Here is a 16,638-nt window from a genome sequence, read left to right as displayed (position 1 = left end):
CCTTAAATGATATTTATAGAAATGTTTCATTTACATTGCCATGTCATTTGGAAAAGAAGTGTGTTTTTCTTTTCCACGTGTAGACATTTGAAGAACGAACAGGAAAAACAGCGAAAAGAACAACCAGCGATGAAATATTTTGGTATACGTATGACAACAGGAAAAATTGAAACGATGGAAGGAGTACAATGTTTTGGAAGTTAAAATAAGTTAAATGTTTTGGAAGTTAGAATAACGGTCCCAAGATTAAATACACCAAGGTTTCATTTGCACGGTATACGGGTATACGTATCGTGTAAATAAACCGTGCTAATTCCGAAGCTCTGAAACTTGAGACAAATAGACATGTAACCTAAAATCTGAGAACGGAACCTGAGATCTGAAACGTGAGACCTTTGCATAAAATCTGAAACCTAAAAATGGGACATTAAAAATTGAACATGAGATATGAGAACTTCAACATCAAATCAGAGACATTAGGCCTGAGACGTGGGACTAGAGAAGTGAGACATGAGGCGGGTGCCATGAGACGTGAAAATTAAGAAGTGGTACGTGGGACGTGATGCAAAAGACGTGAAAAGTGAGAAATGAGACGTAAGATGTGAGAAGTAACACGTTAGACATGAGAAATGAGATGTACGAAGTGAGAAATGAGACATGGAAAGTGAGAAGTGGTACGTGAAAAGCTAGATGTGAGAAGTCAGTTAAGAATCAGAAGTGAGAAAAAAAGTGAGACGTGAGTAGTGGCACGTAAAAGAGAGAAATGAAACGTAAAACAATTTTTCATTTCTCCATTCCACGTGTCACTTTTCATGTCTCTTGATACTCTTCTTTGTTCTCTGGTCTTCAAATTACTTCTTACTTTTCTCTTCTCACGTCTCACGTTTTTCTTCTCACTTCAGACTTCTCACATCTATCTTGTCCCGTACCACTTTTCACCGCTTACTTCTCACTTCCCATGTCTCATTTCTCACTTCTCACTCTTACGTCCTACTTCTCACATCTCACGTCTCATTTTTCATTTTTTATTTCTTTCGCTTCACATCCCACGTACCATTTCTTTATTTTCATAGACATGAGGTGTGAGAAGTAAGACGTAAGACATGAGGAGTAAGACGTGCGAAGTGAGAAATGAGACATGGGAATTGAGAAGTTAGAGGTGAGAAGTGGTACGTGACAAGCTAGATGTGAGAAGTAAGAAGTCGAGAGTCAGAAGTGAGAAAAAAATGTAAGACGCGAGGAGTGAGAAGTAAGAAGTAATTATTAAGACCTAAGAACAAAGAAATGTAACGAGAGACGTGAAATTTAAAATTTAAATAATTTTACGTTTCATTTCTCCCTTTCACGTGTCACTTTTTACGTCTCTTGTTACACTTCTTTGTTCTCTGGTGTGAATAATTACTTCTTACCTTTCACTCCTCACGTCTCACGTCTTTCTTCTCATTTCTGACTTCTCACATCTAGCTTGTCCCGTACCACTTTTCACCGCTTACTTCTCACTTCCCATGCCTCATTTCTCATTTCTCACTCTTACGTCTTACTTCTCACATCTCACGTCTCATTTTTCACTTTTTATGTCTTTCGCCCACGTCCCGCGTACCACTTCTTGATTTTACGTGGTCGAAAAACCGGTCTAGTGCCTTGCTTTTCACGTCTCACGTCTCATATTCCATTTCTCATGTCGCATGTCTTACGTATCATGCCTCAGGTCTCATGTCTCACCTTTCAAGCCTTAGAGCTAAACTTCTCCCAACTTAATTTTTTTTGTTTCAATAGTCGTTTTACCACCATTGCAGTTGGCGGACAGTTATTGAAAAACTTATCCGGTACAATTGTGTTCGATATTTATTCTTGGGCTCGAGAACATCGTCTCAGGAGGCAACTAACTTGCCAACTTAGCTATATCACAAGCTACTGAAAAATTCTAAATTTTTTGCATTGAGAAGGAAAAATATTTTCTTTTGTAAGTGTTTATTAGTAAAAGTCGTGCAAATACATATGATTGTTTTTTTTTTTATTTCAGAAATTTGGTTTCAGAAACCCTAGACATTCGATGGTCTTTCGCGCGAATTTCTCTCAACTGATAACAAATTTGTAAATAACACAAACACAATCTAAAAGAATACACGTGGGACAGCCTCTCAGATGAGATCCTTCCTGGCTTTCCCACTCCTGCGAGAAGCTGGCCCGCCCAACCTCGTCGAAATGGTCCAAGCCAGAACGATCCTTCAGTGGTTTGCTTTTGTGGTGTTGCTACGCTGTTTTTTTTTTGGTTTCGTGATGCTTTCAAACACGTTCACCAATAAAACGAGGGATGTTTACTGTACTGATTCAGGAATCAAAACGATTCGGGTTCTCGGTACTAATACCACCACAACGGCTCGTCTTAAATTTGGGAATGGACATAAATGCGAAAAAAGCTTTATGGCGACGTTTTAAGCAGCAGGTGCATTTTTGTCTTCAGCAGATGTATTCATTGTATTATTTTGTTTAGTTTTAGACACTACATATTTGGTTGAAAATTAATGAAAAGGAACGTTTGCAGTTTTCCACCGTTTGATTAATTGAGAATGTTCCAGAATCGTTCGGATGAAAATTCGCCACCCACTCAAACCACCCACCTTCTCGGGTGACACATCTGGCTATGGTATCGTTCACATAGAAATCCCAATAGAAAACGTAAGCAGGGCAATTCGAAAATATGGCCCCATTAATATAGAACGAAAAAAGGGTGACTAATTTTGGTCCTCCTGCAGCACGCTATAGTTCCGAATGGCGAAAGAGCGCTAATTGGTCACATCACAGGTGATTTGTGCTGGTCAATGTAATTGGAACTATTTATGTGATTTTCCTACAGGATTCGGTAGCGAAATTTACCGTATCCGAATTACGAGAAGGTCGCATGACCAGAGTCTGACGACACCGTTTCCTCCACTTTGGCTTTGCTGTACTTATTGAAAACGACAACTAGGCACCCGTTAAAAAGATTATTGACACACTTCTATTCAGAAACACGGGGAGGAATTCGACGCACCAGAACAAATAAGCCACGACGACGTTGGCTGTAGTTATTATGCAAAAGCAAAAACTCTTTAAATCCAATAAACCACTTTTCGTGCCCGTCAAGGCTAGGCTAGTACTGATGATGGGATGGTTCCAATAACTAGAATGTTGGTGGTACTGGTTAGCTCACACAAAAAGGGACAACTCATATAAGCTCCTGAGCCGCTAAATGAGCGTAAGGATGAACGATTTTCGTCTTTTACTCGCTATTGCTTTTGTGTTCAGTGAGACAGTGCAGTGGCTGGCTTCTGCAAGAAAGTTAGTCAATAAGCTGTGTCAGGCATGATAGAGAGTAGTGTGTTTATGTAGAATGTTTGTTATGTTCATATATACTCGATACACACGTTGAAACAGGCAAATCATAAATGTAATTGGGTTGAGTAGGCTAATTATGCATCGCCTGAGATTTCAGGTTTAACCTATCAAAGTATTGTAATCAATAGAAATAGAAATCAATAGAACAATACATAAGAGGACTATTCTAATAACAGGAAGATTGTTCTAATACACAGTGTTGCAAATGAGGAATTGGACAATTAAAAGCATTAAAAACTCAAAGAATTCCAAAAAGTAACTAGGAACGATCAGTTAGAGGAGTGCATGAACCTAAACAAAGAGAAGGTGGATATCCAAAAATCTACTAGCTAAGAACGCTGAACAGTTTTTAGGGATTAATTCCCATATGTATGGGAGGTCTTGAACCACGTAGTACCCCGATTCGAAAGCAATGCGATCTAAATGCGTGATTAAACTCTAATCTGGACTCATACGTGTGGTGAGAAGAACATTCCGCCAAAATAAAGCAGAAGGTCATCCGGATGAAGGTCCAGCTGATGGACGGTGAATGGTGAATGGGTTATCAGGTTGGATAGACCACTAGGCCGAATGGGTCATACGGTCGACGGTCATTCAACCGAAGACTGGAGAAAGGATGGAAGGCCGAATGGACAAAAGGCTAAATGGACGTAAGGCCGAATGGTTGTTAAGTCGAATGACTGTTAGGCCACAGTTGTTAGGCTATGTGGATGATAGAATGCTAGCATACCGAATGAATGTTAGACAGAATAGTTGTTCCGCCGAACGATTGTTAGGATTTATGATCGACACTAATCTGCATGGATGCTGGGCCGATTGGATGGCCATAAGCATCCGTTAGGCAACGTCCATCCGGCCTGATTTCCATTCAACATTGCGTCTATTTGGCCCAACGACCATTCGGCTTACCATCCCATCAACCATTGCACATTCATTCGGCCGAATAACCGTATGTCCGTCAAATTCGTATTGTTGTACGGGTGCAAAACTTGCTGCGAAGAGAGAACACGAGATTTGCAGAGAGGCGCTTGACTGGAATCCAGATAAGCATCGAAGAAGAGGTAGGCCCAGAAGCTCGTGGCGGCGTAGTTTAGCCGCTGAAATCCGCACAGTTTACGAGAACCTTGGCTGGTAGCAAGTGGAGACGCTGGCTCCGGATCGCCAGCTGTGGAGATTTTTTATCTCCGCCCTATACGTCGGTCAATCGGCACCGGACCTGTAGTCCTATTTGGCCGAACATCTTTCGGCCTAACATCTTTCGGTCGAATGTCTGAGCCCCGTGTGGTGAGCAGGGAAGCAAATCGAGCAGAACGGATAAGAGAACTAGTTTATCACTTGTTTAACACATGTGAGAACGCGATGATTTCTCATCCGTTTCCAATGACGATCAAGATAACCCGCCCGAAATCGAGAGATTGCAATAAAGAGAGAATTCTTTGAATTTGGAATGGTAATGATCAAAATTCCAAAACTGCTTCACAATTTGCAACAACTCACACATTTTCTCTCTATGAGTACTGGTTTCTCTCATTTCAACTCAACTTTACTCATTTTTTCGCACAATTGGCCACAATTTACCACAATTTGTAGATTTAATTTATCGGCCTAGCGGTGAAAAGTGATGTCCTTTTTAGTAGGGAATTGATATGTGATGATATGCTTCTAACCTTCTATCCACCTATATAAAAATTTCATAATCTTTAGATGTCCCTACTAAAATCGTTATAACTCTTTTCATATCTAACCGATTACAACGAAACTTATATCACTAGAAACCTTGTAACGTCAGTAAAATATGTGGTAAAGTTAAAAAAAAATATGACTACAAAATTTATTCTAATTCTAACATTTTGTCGATTTAGATTTTTGATAAACAAAAAATGAATTGTTTCAAGTAATTAAAACCATATCCGTTGAACATGGAATTTAATTTACATTCTAATGAGGTGCAACAATTTACGCTGTGAGATTTCACAAAAATATGAAAATTATAAACGTTAAATCATTCCTGAATTTCTAGAACCACAAGTAGAACGCGTCCAGCAGAACGTGTTTGTTTGCCCTCCGAGTCCCACGGTGGTAGGTGATTTCATTTAAGCAGAGAGAGAGAGAGAGAGAGAGAGAGAGAGAGAGAGAGAGAAATAATGATGCGTGTCGTGACTATTTAGCAAACGCAAACTACAATCAATAGAATATTTCCAATCAAAAACGCACGACACGCATCATTATTTCGTGCATTTTGCTCTGCTCTCTGCCTAAATCACCTCCCACTTTTGGACTCGGAGAGCAAACAAACACGTTCTGCTGGACGCGTTCTGCTTGTGGTTCTAGAAATTCAGGAATGATTTTACGTTTATAATTTGCATATTTTTGTGAAATCTCACAGCGTAAATTGTTGTATCTATTAGAATGTAGATTAAATTACCTTTCCAATGAATATACCGTTTATTGGTCCAAACAAAGTAAAAGCACTGAAAATCCGGGTACAACCTGACGGTCGACCTCAAAAACAGCTGAAATTTCGATTTGTAAAAAAAATCGCACAAAGTAGTCAACTTTGAAAAATTCCAGAAAATTCAATTTTTGTTGCATCAAAAATCTTAAGACAAAAAAATGTTAGAATTAGAATAAATTTTGTAGTCATATTTTGTTCAAAAACTTTACTACCACTCAAACAGTTTTTACTAGCAAACGAATGAAAAGTAGGTTTTCCTGTAAAAATTCTCCACAAATTTCGAGCTTTATATACGATTGGAATGAAAACGATATTGGATGGGTATTGTGTTTGTAGAGGATTGGAAAATAAACAAAATTAGTTGTCCTTAAATTTCTCATTTGTTATGAATCATTAGTTTTTAGTGCTCTTAGTGTAAAATCAAAATTTAGATCACACATTATTTTTTTAAGTCTCACATAGAGTAATGCATAGGCAACTTGTATATTCGATAAACACAATTGAATCCGGCTATCATATTTTTGTGAAAAATCGCAGCGCAATTACAATTATGTACTCAACTAGATTATTTATTTTTATTTACATAGTATTCCGTCTCACGACATAACTTGACGAACATAATTCCTAAAATTCACTCGGTCCATGGCAACCGTTCTCCAATTTCTCGGGCACCCCACGTTCGCCAGATCACGCTCCACTTGGTCTAACCACCTCGCTCGTTGCGCCCCCGCTCGTCTTGTTCCTACCGGATTCGTAGCGAACACCTGTTTTGCAGGACAGTCGTCCGGCATTCTCGCAACATGTCCCGCCCAGCGTATCCGGCCAGCTTTCACCACCTTCTGGATACTGGGTTCGCCGTAGAGTCGCGCGAGCTCGTGGTTCATCCTTCGCCTCCACACTCCGTTCTCCTGTACGCCGCCAAAGATGGTTCTTAACACTCGTCGCTCGAATACCCCGAGTGTACGCAGGTCCTCCTCGAGCAATATCCATGTCTCGTGCCCGTAGAGAACAACCGGTCTAATAAGCGTCATATACAGGTTACACTTCGTGCGAGGGCAAAGTCTTCTCGACCGCAGTTGCTTGTGGAGTCCATAGTAGGCACGACTTCCGCTGATAATTCGCCTCCGGATCTCACGGCTGGTGTCATTGTCTGCGGTCACCAGTGAGCCGAGATAGACAAAGTCTTCGACTATCTCCAGCTCGTCGCCGTCGATCGTGACCTTGTTATTACTGGACAAGCGGGTTCGGTCGGTCTCGGATCCGCAGGCCAGCATGTACTTCGTCTTGGACGTATTAATCATCAACCCAATCCTTCCTGCTTCGCGTTTCAGTTTGCGGTAGATCTCCTCCACCGCCGCAGATGATCTGCCGACTATATCAATGTCATCGGCAAAGCAGATAAGTTGACTGGATCTGTTGAAAATCGTGCCCCGCATTTCGCCCACCGCTCGTCGAATAACACCTTCTAGCGCCACGTTGAACATCATGCAGGATAGACCATCACCTTGTCGAAGCCCCCTGCGCGATTCGAATGAACTCGACAATTCACCCGTACTCAACTAGAATTGGTATGAAATAACCTTTCTTGTGAATATAATTTTATTGTGAAAATACTGCGTTTACATTTAAGTATGTGCGAAGTAAATTTAAACGTAAGAATAATAAGAGAAAATGCAGATTGAAAAAAAGTTTTAAAAAAACACCCATCTTTGAAAATTTGTCAAAAAACTGTGTTTTGTATTTTAAAAAACTAATGATACCAAACTGTGCAAAATTACTTCAACTTGCTAATTGTGATCGAAAAGTGACTTTTTTTAGCAAATAATAAGTTATCTAGAGCCTTTTTTCCGAAGCATGTTTTGAAGATGTTTTTCTTCCACCTTGAATGACATAAAAACGAGTAGTTGTAGCTGAATATTGTCTGAGTTACGTTTTAAGGTTTCTAAATCTATAATTATGTACGATTTGTATAGTTGAACAACAAACGAGATACAGCGAATTAGGTGAAAAGAGTTAAATTAACACCGTAGATCCCCAAATGGTGTTTTTTTTTTTATCAAGGCTATCAGAGAGCTTTTCATAAATTCATAAGAGTTTCGAAAAAATGTTTGTTATTTGGGTGCGCCTGAAGAAAGTACAAGTCTCCAAACTAGCAAAAGTATCATATTGACAATCTATTGCTAGTTTACTAATTACTAAATCAGGCATAATCAGGCTTGCTTAAAAAAAAAATCAGGAAAAACGGAAGCTTATCTGGTTATCAGGATGGGCCTCAAAATATCAGGCCAATCCTGAAAAATCAGGAACATTGGCAACCCTGGTTTCAGTCAAAATAGTGAGACATTTTCTTTTCTCCGTGAGCAAGAACTTACCCTTAACGTGAAAAAAGAAAAATTTAAATCGGAATGCACAGCTTATCGAGAGCAAAATTGCAATTGAAAAATTTTATAGCTTAGTTATTAAGAAATGGGACACTTTATTTTGCTGGTGCCCAAAATACAGATTTTACGAAGTGTAAGTGGAAAAAACTGATCAATGTTCTGACTGAAAAAAGTGTCGCTGAAAGATACCAAGAATGAAGTAGAAATATTTCTTATAAATAACGATAAATATTTTTTCAATTATTTTCTTGAATTATCGTAAAATAACCTTTATTTCCTTCAAAGAGACTATTTCAACCAAAGTATGATTTTTTAGATACACGCATTTGTAACTGTCCCATTTTTAAATGAACTAAGTTTAAAAGTGCTTGGGGATGAAAATCTCTCTCACGGTCACGGTTGTTTTGATCGGCCAATTCTATCGGAGGCTAATTTTTGGATTCTCTGGCGTAAGACTTTATTTTCACATGGCAAGTTTTTCATGTAGTTAGTGTCGTCTTCCAATCGTCCATATACAGTAATTTTTAGAAATTCTATAGAAATTCGGGTGCTCACACACGAATATACCTATGTGACGCTTACATAACATTTTTTTACTCATGTGAAGAAAAAATTTCACACTTTGTTCAAGACTCAGATCAACTATCCTACAATCATCTGTCGAAAAGTGACGTTTCACGAATTATTGAGGCTTGAGATACAGCGAAAATTTTAACTTTTTTCACTGAGGTATTCTTGAAAAATAAAGCCAACATATGTCAAGTTTCCAAAATATTCTTTGGTCGAAATATAAAAATACGAAATGGCCCGAGAAATGCGTTTCCTATAGAATTTTGGACTAAATAATACTTGTAAACAAACATCATGTTTGTTATTATCAGTTGAGTGAGTAAATGAAACACAAATCAGCTTTTACTCCAAAGGTCCAATAAATCATTAGTTCCATCTTTTCTAGAATGGAAGAAAATAAAAGAATGGTTTTTGTTTTCAATTTTAGTGATTACCAACATACAAAAGGAATCCGGGAGGCAGAATTAGTCAAAAATGCCTTAGAAGTGCCCCAGGGGCTGCTTATTTTGCCCCATTTATTGACTGATTTTCAGATTTTTATAAAATAAATTAGACATAATTTAAAACGTTTAAAAAGGTTTTAGTATTCACTTTAAGACTTTCCAGCTAAATGAACAAAAAGATTTCAGTGATTTCTAGTGTTCGAACATCAAACGAATTGAACTCAAACATCAAAGTTTAGTGCGGTTGAAAAGGCGTTATCCTAAGGTACCAATGAAGCTCATAATCTACCTGAATGTGTATAACGTTTAAAAGCAAATGTTATTTCACAAATGATAAAAAAAATCAATAAACAAAATAAAAAAAGGGTGAAAAAAGGAATATTTTTAAATAAAATCAGAAGGACAGATAACATAGAAGATGATTCACAAAACAACAACAAAGTAGCAGCCATTCTAAATTCCCGCTACATCAACTAGCATGCATCCTTGTTAATGGGAAGGTCATTGATTTGAAAATTTATTGCTGTTTTCTGGCGTAAACCGATTGTATATTGTATTGTGCTAGGTACTCCCAGTTAAATGATTGACGTGTTACGTTCATGAAGGGTGGTAATACATATTGGCTACGGAGAACATATCCTTCGAAATTTAACTGAAAACATGATGCCTTACTGAACATGTTATGTTGCTTTAGGGGTCAATGCTCTATGTCCAAAACAGCACACAAAATTCATTTAATTAAACTAAAATTAAATAAAAAGTTGTTGTATTGTTCTTTCTATTTTCGTCTCCAAACGGAGTTTCTAGAAGTACAATTGATGAGCTTTAATAAGATATATGAAAAAGAAGGTTATTCGAAAAAAAAAATATGCAACACTTAGTTTGTGTAAATATCTTTTATATGCATGAATGAAAATTGATGAAATTCTCAGTGAAGCCAGCTACTAATGTGCGCCATCTATAAAACATACACTCAATCAGTCCTTTTCCGAATCAAGGCTATATATGTATGATAACGTTTTCTGTTTCACAGACCTTAACCTTAAAATTACTCAAAATTTTGAATTAGATAGAAGTTATGGCAAATATACCAGATTGTCCTCCTTTGGTACAAAACAACATGGTTGACTTTTAACACAATTTTCGTGTAATGGCACAATGCCAGATCAGACCCAAATAGGTAATCAGTCTTGTGGGACCAATGGAAGTGCAATGGAAGGTAGATTTTTTTTTGCTTGATTAAACCTTTCACATTCTTCACCTTCAAAAAATCAATTATCTGCACTTTCATTCCAATTTTAGTTCACTGTTTGACCTAAAGTTTTTGAACAATAAAACATAAGATCTTTGGTCGAATAGTTGATTTTCAGCTGTTTTGGGGTCTCCCAGTAGGACTTTCCTGGATTTAAAACGATCCTGTCCGAATTTTTTGGTCAATGAGCTTCTTCAGTGAACGCTATCGCATAATCCACTTGGCAGAATTTCACAACAATTTGCACATGTTAACATTACTTTACTAACTTCACTGAAAATTGAATTAATTTTCATCCATGCATTTCAAAGTTATTCAAAAAAAAGTGTTGCCGTTTTTTCGCAAACACTCTTCACATGGTGCTGCACATATCCAACATTCGAACTGATAAGTTAGACAGACATGCAAGCACATTTTCACACCGATAAGAATCTGACCTACAAATGTTCTCTCCAAAGATGGGTTGGGTTTTTTTATGCTTCGTTCGTTGCTGTTGGGTAGTAGCACAAACTAAAATTAGGCTAACGAACCAGACAGACATTCCCGCTAGCGAGTTCCACTGAGTGACGAGGGCTATTGCTCCTGTTCTAAAATTTTATTATGGCAGGATCATGCAAACGTTTTGTTCTGGATTTCAAACGTTGTTTTTAGTTTTCAAAGATTTCAAACGACTTCAAAGCCGTATGTTGATGGTTGCCATGAGTTACATTTCTTTTGAATATTTTAAGTATTTGTTTGTGAAACAAGAAACAGAGTGTAAGTGCAGATATGCATTCACTCCCCTCAGTTTATATTAAACAGTAACAAAAAATGCTTTTCATTCACAAAAAAAGACCATTTTGTATCATTCAAGCTCTTATCTTCCATTGATCGTTGAACCCAATCCACTCCGTTCAGGCTACATCAGCGTATTTAAACGTTCGCACGTTCCTGACAAAACCCTCACGTGACAACGGTTTTATTACCCCAAACGTGCTTCTTAACACCCCACGAAAAAAATAAAGGATACAAGAAGCACCCTTCGTGTCTGCTTCCGGTAGCGCTTTTCAGAAACGTCGTATGGCCGAATTAGTTAGCTTAAACTGAGCTACTGTGAGGAAAAAATTGGGTATCTCTTTTTAGGTGTTTCACATTATTTTCGGAAATTGAATGGGCCCTTTTGAATCATCGCCCTGGGGTTTCTTTTCGCGGAAGAGGTTGTCGACATGAAAGTAGAGCTTGCATAGCACCTGTTCCATGACCGCGTGTCACGAGAAGACAACGATGAATGGAGCTCAGTCGCTGCAGCGGAACCCAGGCGTTGTAGGTTGTTCGGTTTCGTGATTCGTGAGAAACATTTTCTCGACAATACCAACTATCAGCATAAATAAAACCGGGCAGGCGAAGCGAGACACCAGGAAGAGGAGGCCGATTTCGAAATCAGATCCAACAGCTCGTCCCGAGAATTCGCGCCCCCAAAGCTGTAAACTTCCGTGAAGCAATAATAGTGGAGAATACTGTCATCCTTGATCTAGATCTGGGCCTGAAGTCACAACGGGCAAACTGTTGTCCTATGGCTGGCATCGTGGATAAATCCTTGCCGGGACCAGGGCGTTAGGCATTTTTTTCTTTATTGGCGCAAAGTTGGACAGTTGTCGAAGGCTGCTGCCAAAAGGAACAGCGCGATTTGTCCCTCATTGCGGGCATTCGACACCCACACATATAAAAAATCATAGATTGATCGGATTGGATGGAGAATCTTACGTTTGTCTCTGATAAAAAAAAATTTAAACAACACTTTACACGGAAAAGCCCATGACGGTTTTTAGATATTGTTGTGTATTGAAAATCCATGTTTTTCTGCTCAGAGTTAAGATAATAATGAAACTAGAAAAAATGGAATTTCTTATTTTCTTTTTTTCGGGATATCAACAAAGAGAGACAACTTAGAATAGTAAACGATTTTGAGAAGTTAATTTCTCATGATACTTATTGGAGGAAGCACTCAAGAACATTTCAAATATCTTTGCAGGAAACTCTGTTTTCATTTAAGTGAATTTAATTGAAAACGCAAAACAATCAAGGGCCCATCAAAAAAGCTGCAGGTGAATTATCAGGCTAATATGATCCTTTGAAAATATATTCGTATATAGAGAGTTTTGGCGATATTTGCGATGTTTTGTTGACTATCAACCTGCGAAAAAAAACTTTATTATGCAAGTCAATGCATAGTCCATTCTTTAGTGGTCCCAAATAATATTCTGATTTTAAATTTATATTTTTCATTTTTTTCGTATGGATTATACATTTTACACAGTAAACGATAATCGCTGAGTTCTGTTATTTATTGGAGTTCGTTGAATTGTTTGGTATTTTTTTTATTTTGTTTATCGAAAAACCTGTTGTTATTACTGAACCACAGGTACACCCAAAGAAGAGGTTGCATAATTTCTACACCGTTCAGCACTATCTTAATGCCAAAAATGCGCTGAAACCTGCATTAAACCAGAGATGATATACTTGAAGAAGCACTACTGGCATGAAGACTCAAGCTTTCAGGTAAAATTATGCATGACCACTACATTCAAGCGAAACAAATAAACATTTTAAAGGATTTTCATCCTATTGGATAGTTTATGCCGAGAAAAGAAGTGAGAATCAACCCAACGTTCTTGTTTCGACTTGCGAGTCCGATAACTTAACCACACTGGTTTGTACCGACTGAGTCAGTTAGCAAACGAAGGTTTATTGTTAAACTCGTCCGATTACCAAAAAAAAACGCACTGCGTTTTTTTCATCCTTTTGTCTTTGATGGGAATGAGAAGAGAATGGAATGGGAATTGGAAACGAGAAACTGTGTTCTATTGACGGTTTACATACACAAGCGCAGCTGCTTACTGTTCTTTGCAATACTTGTCGAGTTGTCTGCAAACAATACGCTGCAGGCAATTTTGAACGGAAAATAACTGGAAAGAAAAATATGAGAATATTGCTCCAATTTGGAACGCGCTACAGTTGCAAGACATCGATGGATATGTTGCAGGAGATTAAAAAGTCATAAATATTACAACGGGCATAATGGCTCATTCGTCAGCACATCCGTGCCCATATTGCGATGTCAGTAAGCAATATTTGATGACACGTAACGGAAACTTGAGGACTGTGGGGACAATCAAGAAAAACGCACAGCAATGGAAAGAAGCCAACTGTAAATCTGCTAAGAGATTTTCATGCTGTGTTCACGAGCCACTCTTCAAAAGATCTGACGATCAGCTAATATTAACTGCCGCTCCCCCACCGTCTTTGCACTTACACCTCGGAATCACGATTGCCTTGTTTAAGGCAGTTGCAGCAACGAATCCAGAGCTAGCAGAATTGTGGACTGCAAAGGCAGGAGTGAGGCATCTCCAACAAACGTTTGGTTTCACAGGGATAGCTTGCCATAATCTAATGGATTCCTCAGATGTGCTAAGCATTTAAAGGTTAGTAAAATAGATAAAAAAAAAACACTTAAAACTGTAAAAATACCGATATCACAGGCAGTGAAGGTGTTCCAGGAGATTTACAAGGCATGCTTAAGGAAAACTTAGATTCCGAGGAAACATTACCCATTGATGAGTTTTCTACAGTGTGGAAGAATCTTAAACTGCCAAACTCTTCCAAATTCCACATTCTACAATTCCATGTAAATGATTTTTGCGCATACACAGGAAAATTGCTGGATGTATTCGGAGAGCCAGCCTCGGAAAGTATTCATCATGATTTTTCAGAAACGTGGAAACGATATCAAACCCCCGAAGTTGTACTATGGTCATCTCTTAAATGCAGGGTAGCCACTCAAAATCAATTTTTAATTTCCCGCATTTTCTTTCAATTAGTTTACCAATTAACCTACAAATCATTTTTTAAATTTCTAAAACTATGTCACTCGATTCGAAAATGTTAAGCACTTAATTGATGTTTGTCGACAAGTACTTCTACACACAGGTCTAAAGGTTTTTTTTCGCAATATCTGGATAGTGTGCAATCACATCGGGATTGACGCACGATAAATACCGAGTGATGGGATAAGACAAGGGAGATCGTATAGCCATTTTATTCAAAAATATTTCTGCTATTCCTGAATACAAGGATATCTTTGGCGGAAACATGACCACACTCTTTTGCTTTCCTAATTGCCGATTTAGGAGAGAATCCAATTTCCACGCTTCCAGGAGGTAAAAGATTGATTTCTGAGAATTCAATTCCAGGTTTCAGTGTTTTGATTCATGTTTAGTCGTTCAGACTTTACAACTTTCTCCATCGATGCTCTTACAAGCCCGGTTAAATCATCGCTGAGAAACGGAACCATCGGAGCTTCTGTCTGATACTCGCGTAAAAAAGACTCAACAGTCAAAGCGGCCGTAACAAAAAAAAACTCAATTTTAGTCCCAGCAAATTATCATCTACAGCTTTAGCAACAATGTCAAATAACTTCGACGGGGAAATCGATGGAAAACTCTGCTTAAAATTTGGATGGTTTTCCTTAATGTTTTTCTCCTCTTGTTTTTTACCTCGTCGACAAACCGTTTGAGATACGGTAGCACGTTCTGCAACGCGTTCATTTTCCACCCAGCGAACGTCACAAAATTTGAACGGAATTGTAGTTGAACCCGTTACTGCAGTATAATCTGCCCTTCTAAGTGAAATATTTTTTAACAGGCTATACAACGCTCTCAAAAATTCATGCAAATTCCATTCACTTTTCCTCAGTCCCTCCTTGAACGAGTTATGTACAGTGTGAAGTCCACAGTTCCCAATGGTGAGAATATCGTACGCCGGATTATAAGCAAGTTCTTGAACCTCATTAGTTAGTTCCTTGAGCATTTTCTAATTTATTGCTGGACCATCCATGGAACACTGGATCACTCGTTCCAGTAGATCAGGATTTTTCGAAAAACATAATTCCACGCTATTCAGAAGATCATTCGAGCGCGTCGACGATAAGAATGTAGAACATATATATTTTGCTTCAACTAAGTTTGTGTTTTGATTCCAGAAGCGCACACTGCACACCAATATCCATTTGTTGCTTCTGCACGATCTTATTTAACGTTTCGTCAAACCCTAATACGAACTCGCTGCAATTCTGTAGTAAATTTAAAACTTCATTCAAAAAATAGGGGATGTGTGGAATCAAATAGTTTTTTTTTGTTTTTCCCATTTCCATTTGATTAGTAATCTGGCTGTCCGGGAACATCCTTTTGTTGTTCATTGAAGCAAGTTCAAACTAATCAAACCGAACCAGCTCGTCGGGAGGATTCGTTTCGACCTAGTAGAAATCGGTCGAAGTCAGCTGGAAAGAGACTGGTGATCAACTGTCAATCCATTTCCACTTGTTTCGACCTATTTCGACATAACTTCATTGAACAGACTTTCACAGCCAAAAATTCCCGACTTTTCGAAAAAATTCCCGGCTTTTTCCGCTTTTTTCCCGTTGGATTTCAAATCCCGTCTTTTTCCCGCTTTTCCCGAATGGGTGGCCACCCTGTAAATGCTGTAGTGGACTATAACAGTGGTCATCTGTGTTGATTTTTAATTTTAAATAGAAAATATCGTTTATTTTTATTGTTGAATCCAAGACGGTAATCAAAAATGACTATTTTAAAGCCAATATTACGCAATTTACTTTGTTCGACTAAGCACATTTTAAGCACGAAAAAAATGGTTGAAGACCCAAAAACGATTCAAACTACGCCTGGAAAGATATTCGCTTTTTAGTGAAGCTGAATTGAAAAAAAAACTTAAGAAATATGGAAAAATTTCAATCAGTCTAATAAAGTTTTAGAAAATTGCCAATAACATTTCAAGATCAACTCAAATCTTTTTCCAGTCTTCGACAAAGTTGTCGGGCATGAAATTTTCTATAAAGTCATTGAACTAAGTGATTCTCCTAAAATATGTAGTCAGAAAAATCCATGGTCATAGAACATAAGGTCGAAAAACCTCATTGGAAATCTAATGCAAATTTACTTAAATTTTAAAATCGCTCTAATTGCAAAAAAGCCCGATGAAACATTTCCAAATTTTCAGGATGGATGCCTGAATACTATATCTTTCGAATGCAGAGTGCCGTTTTGGTGGTCATTTTTCTTAATAACGTATTTTGGCACACCATGCATTTGTTTTATAATAGTAAAG

General features: G+C 38.0%; 2 protein-coding genes across 4 annotated transcripts in view; both read right to left on the bottom strand.

Moving 5' to 3' along the window:
- Positions 1–16,638, bottom strand: part of LOC129749115 (probable actin-related protein 2/3 complex subunit 2) — a 154,368-nt gene that overhangs the window by 85,968 nt on the left and 51,762 nt on the right. The gene's annotated exons all lie outside the window — the stretch shown is intronic.
- The window catches only part of LOC129749113 (tubulin monoglutamylase TTLL4-like), an 85,678-nt gene that overhangs the window by 23,328 nt on the left and 45,712 nt on the right, over positions 1–16,638 (bottom strand). The window contains exon 1 of one of the 3 annotated variants that reach the window (XM_055743990.1): positions 2,878–3,027. The exons of the other annotated variants lie outside the window; for them this stretch is intronic. Coding sequence (XP_055599965.1) covers positions 2,878–2,904 — 27 coding nt within the window. The 5' untranslated portion in view covers positions 2,905–3,027. Of the gene's footprint in view, positions 1–2,877; positions 3,028–16,638 lie in introns of those variants that run through there. 3 annotated transcript variants of the gene reach the window in all.

The sequence above is a fragment of the Uranotaenia lowii genome, chromosome 2 (assembly GCF_029784155.1).
Source record: "Uranotaenia lowii strain MFRU-FL chromosome 2, ASM2978415v1, whole genome shotgun sequence".
Classification (NCBI taxonomy): domain Eukaryota; kingdom Metazoa; phylum Arthropoda; class Insecta; order Diptera; family Culicidae; genus Uranotaenia; species Uranotaenia lowii.
This window is presented reverse-complemented; position numbering and strand designations above follow the sequence as displayed.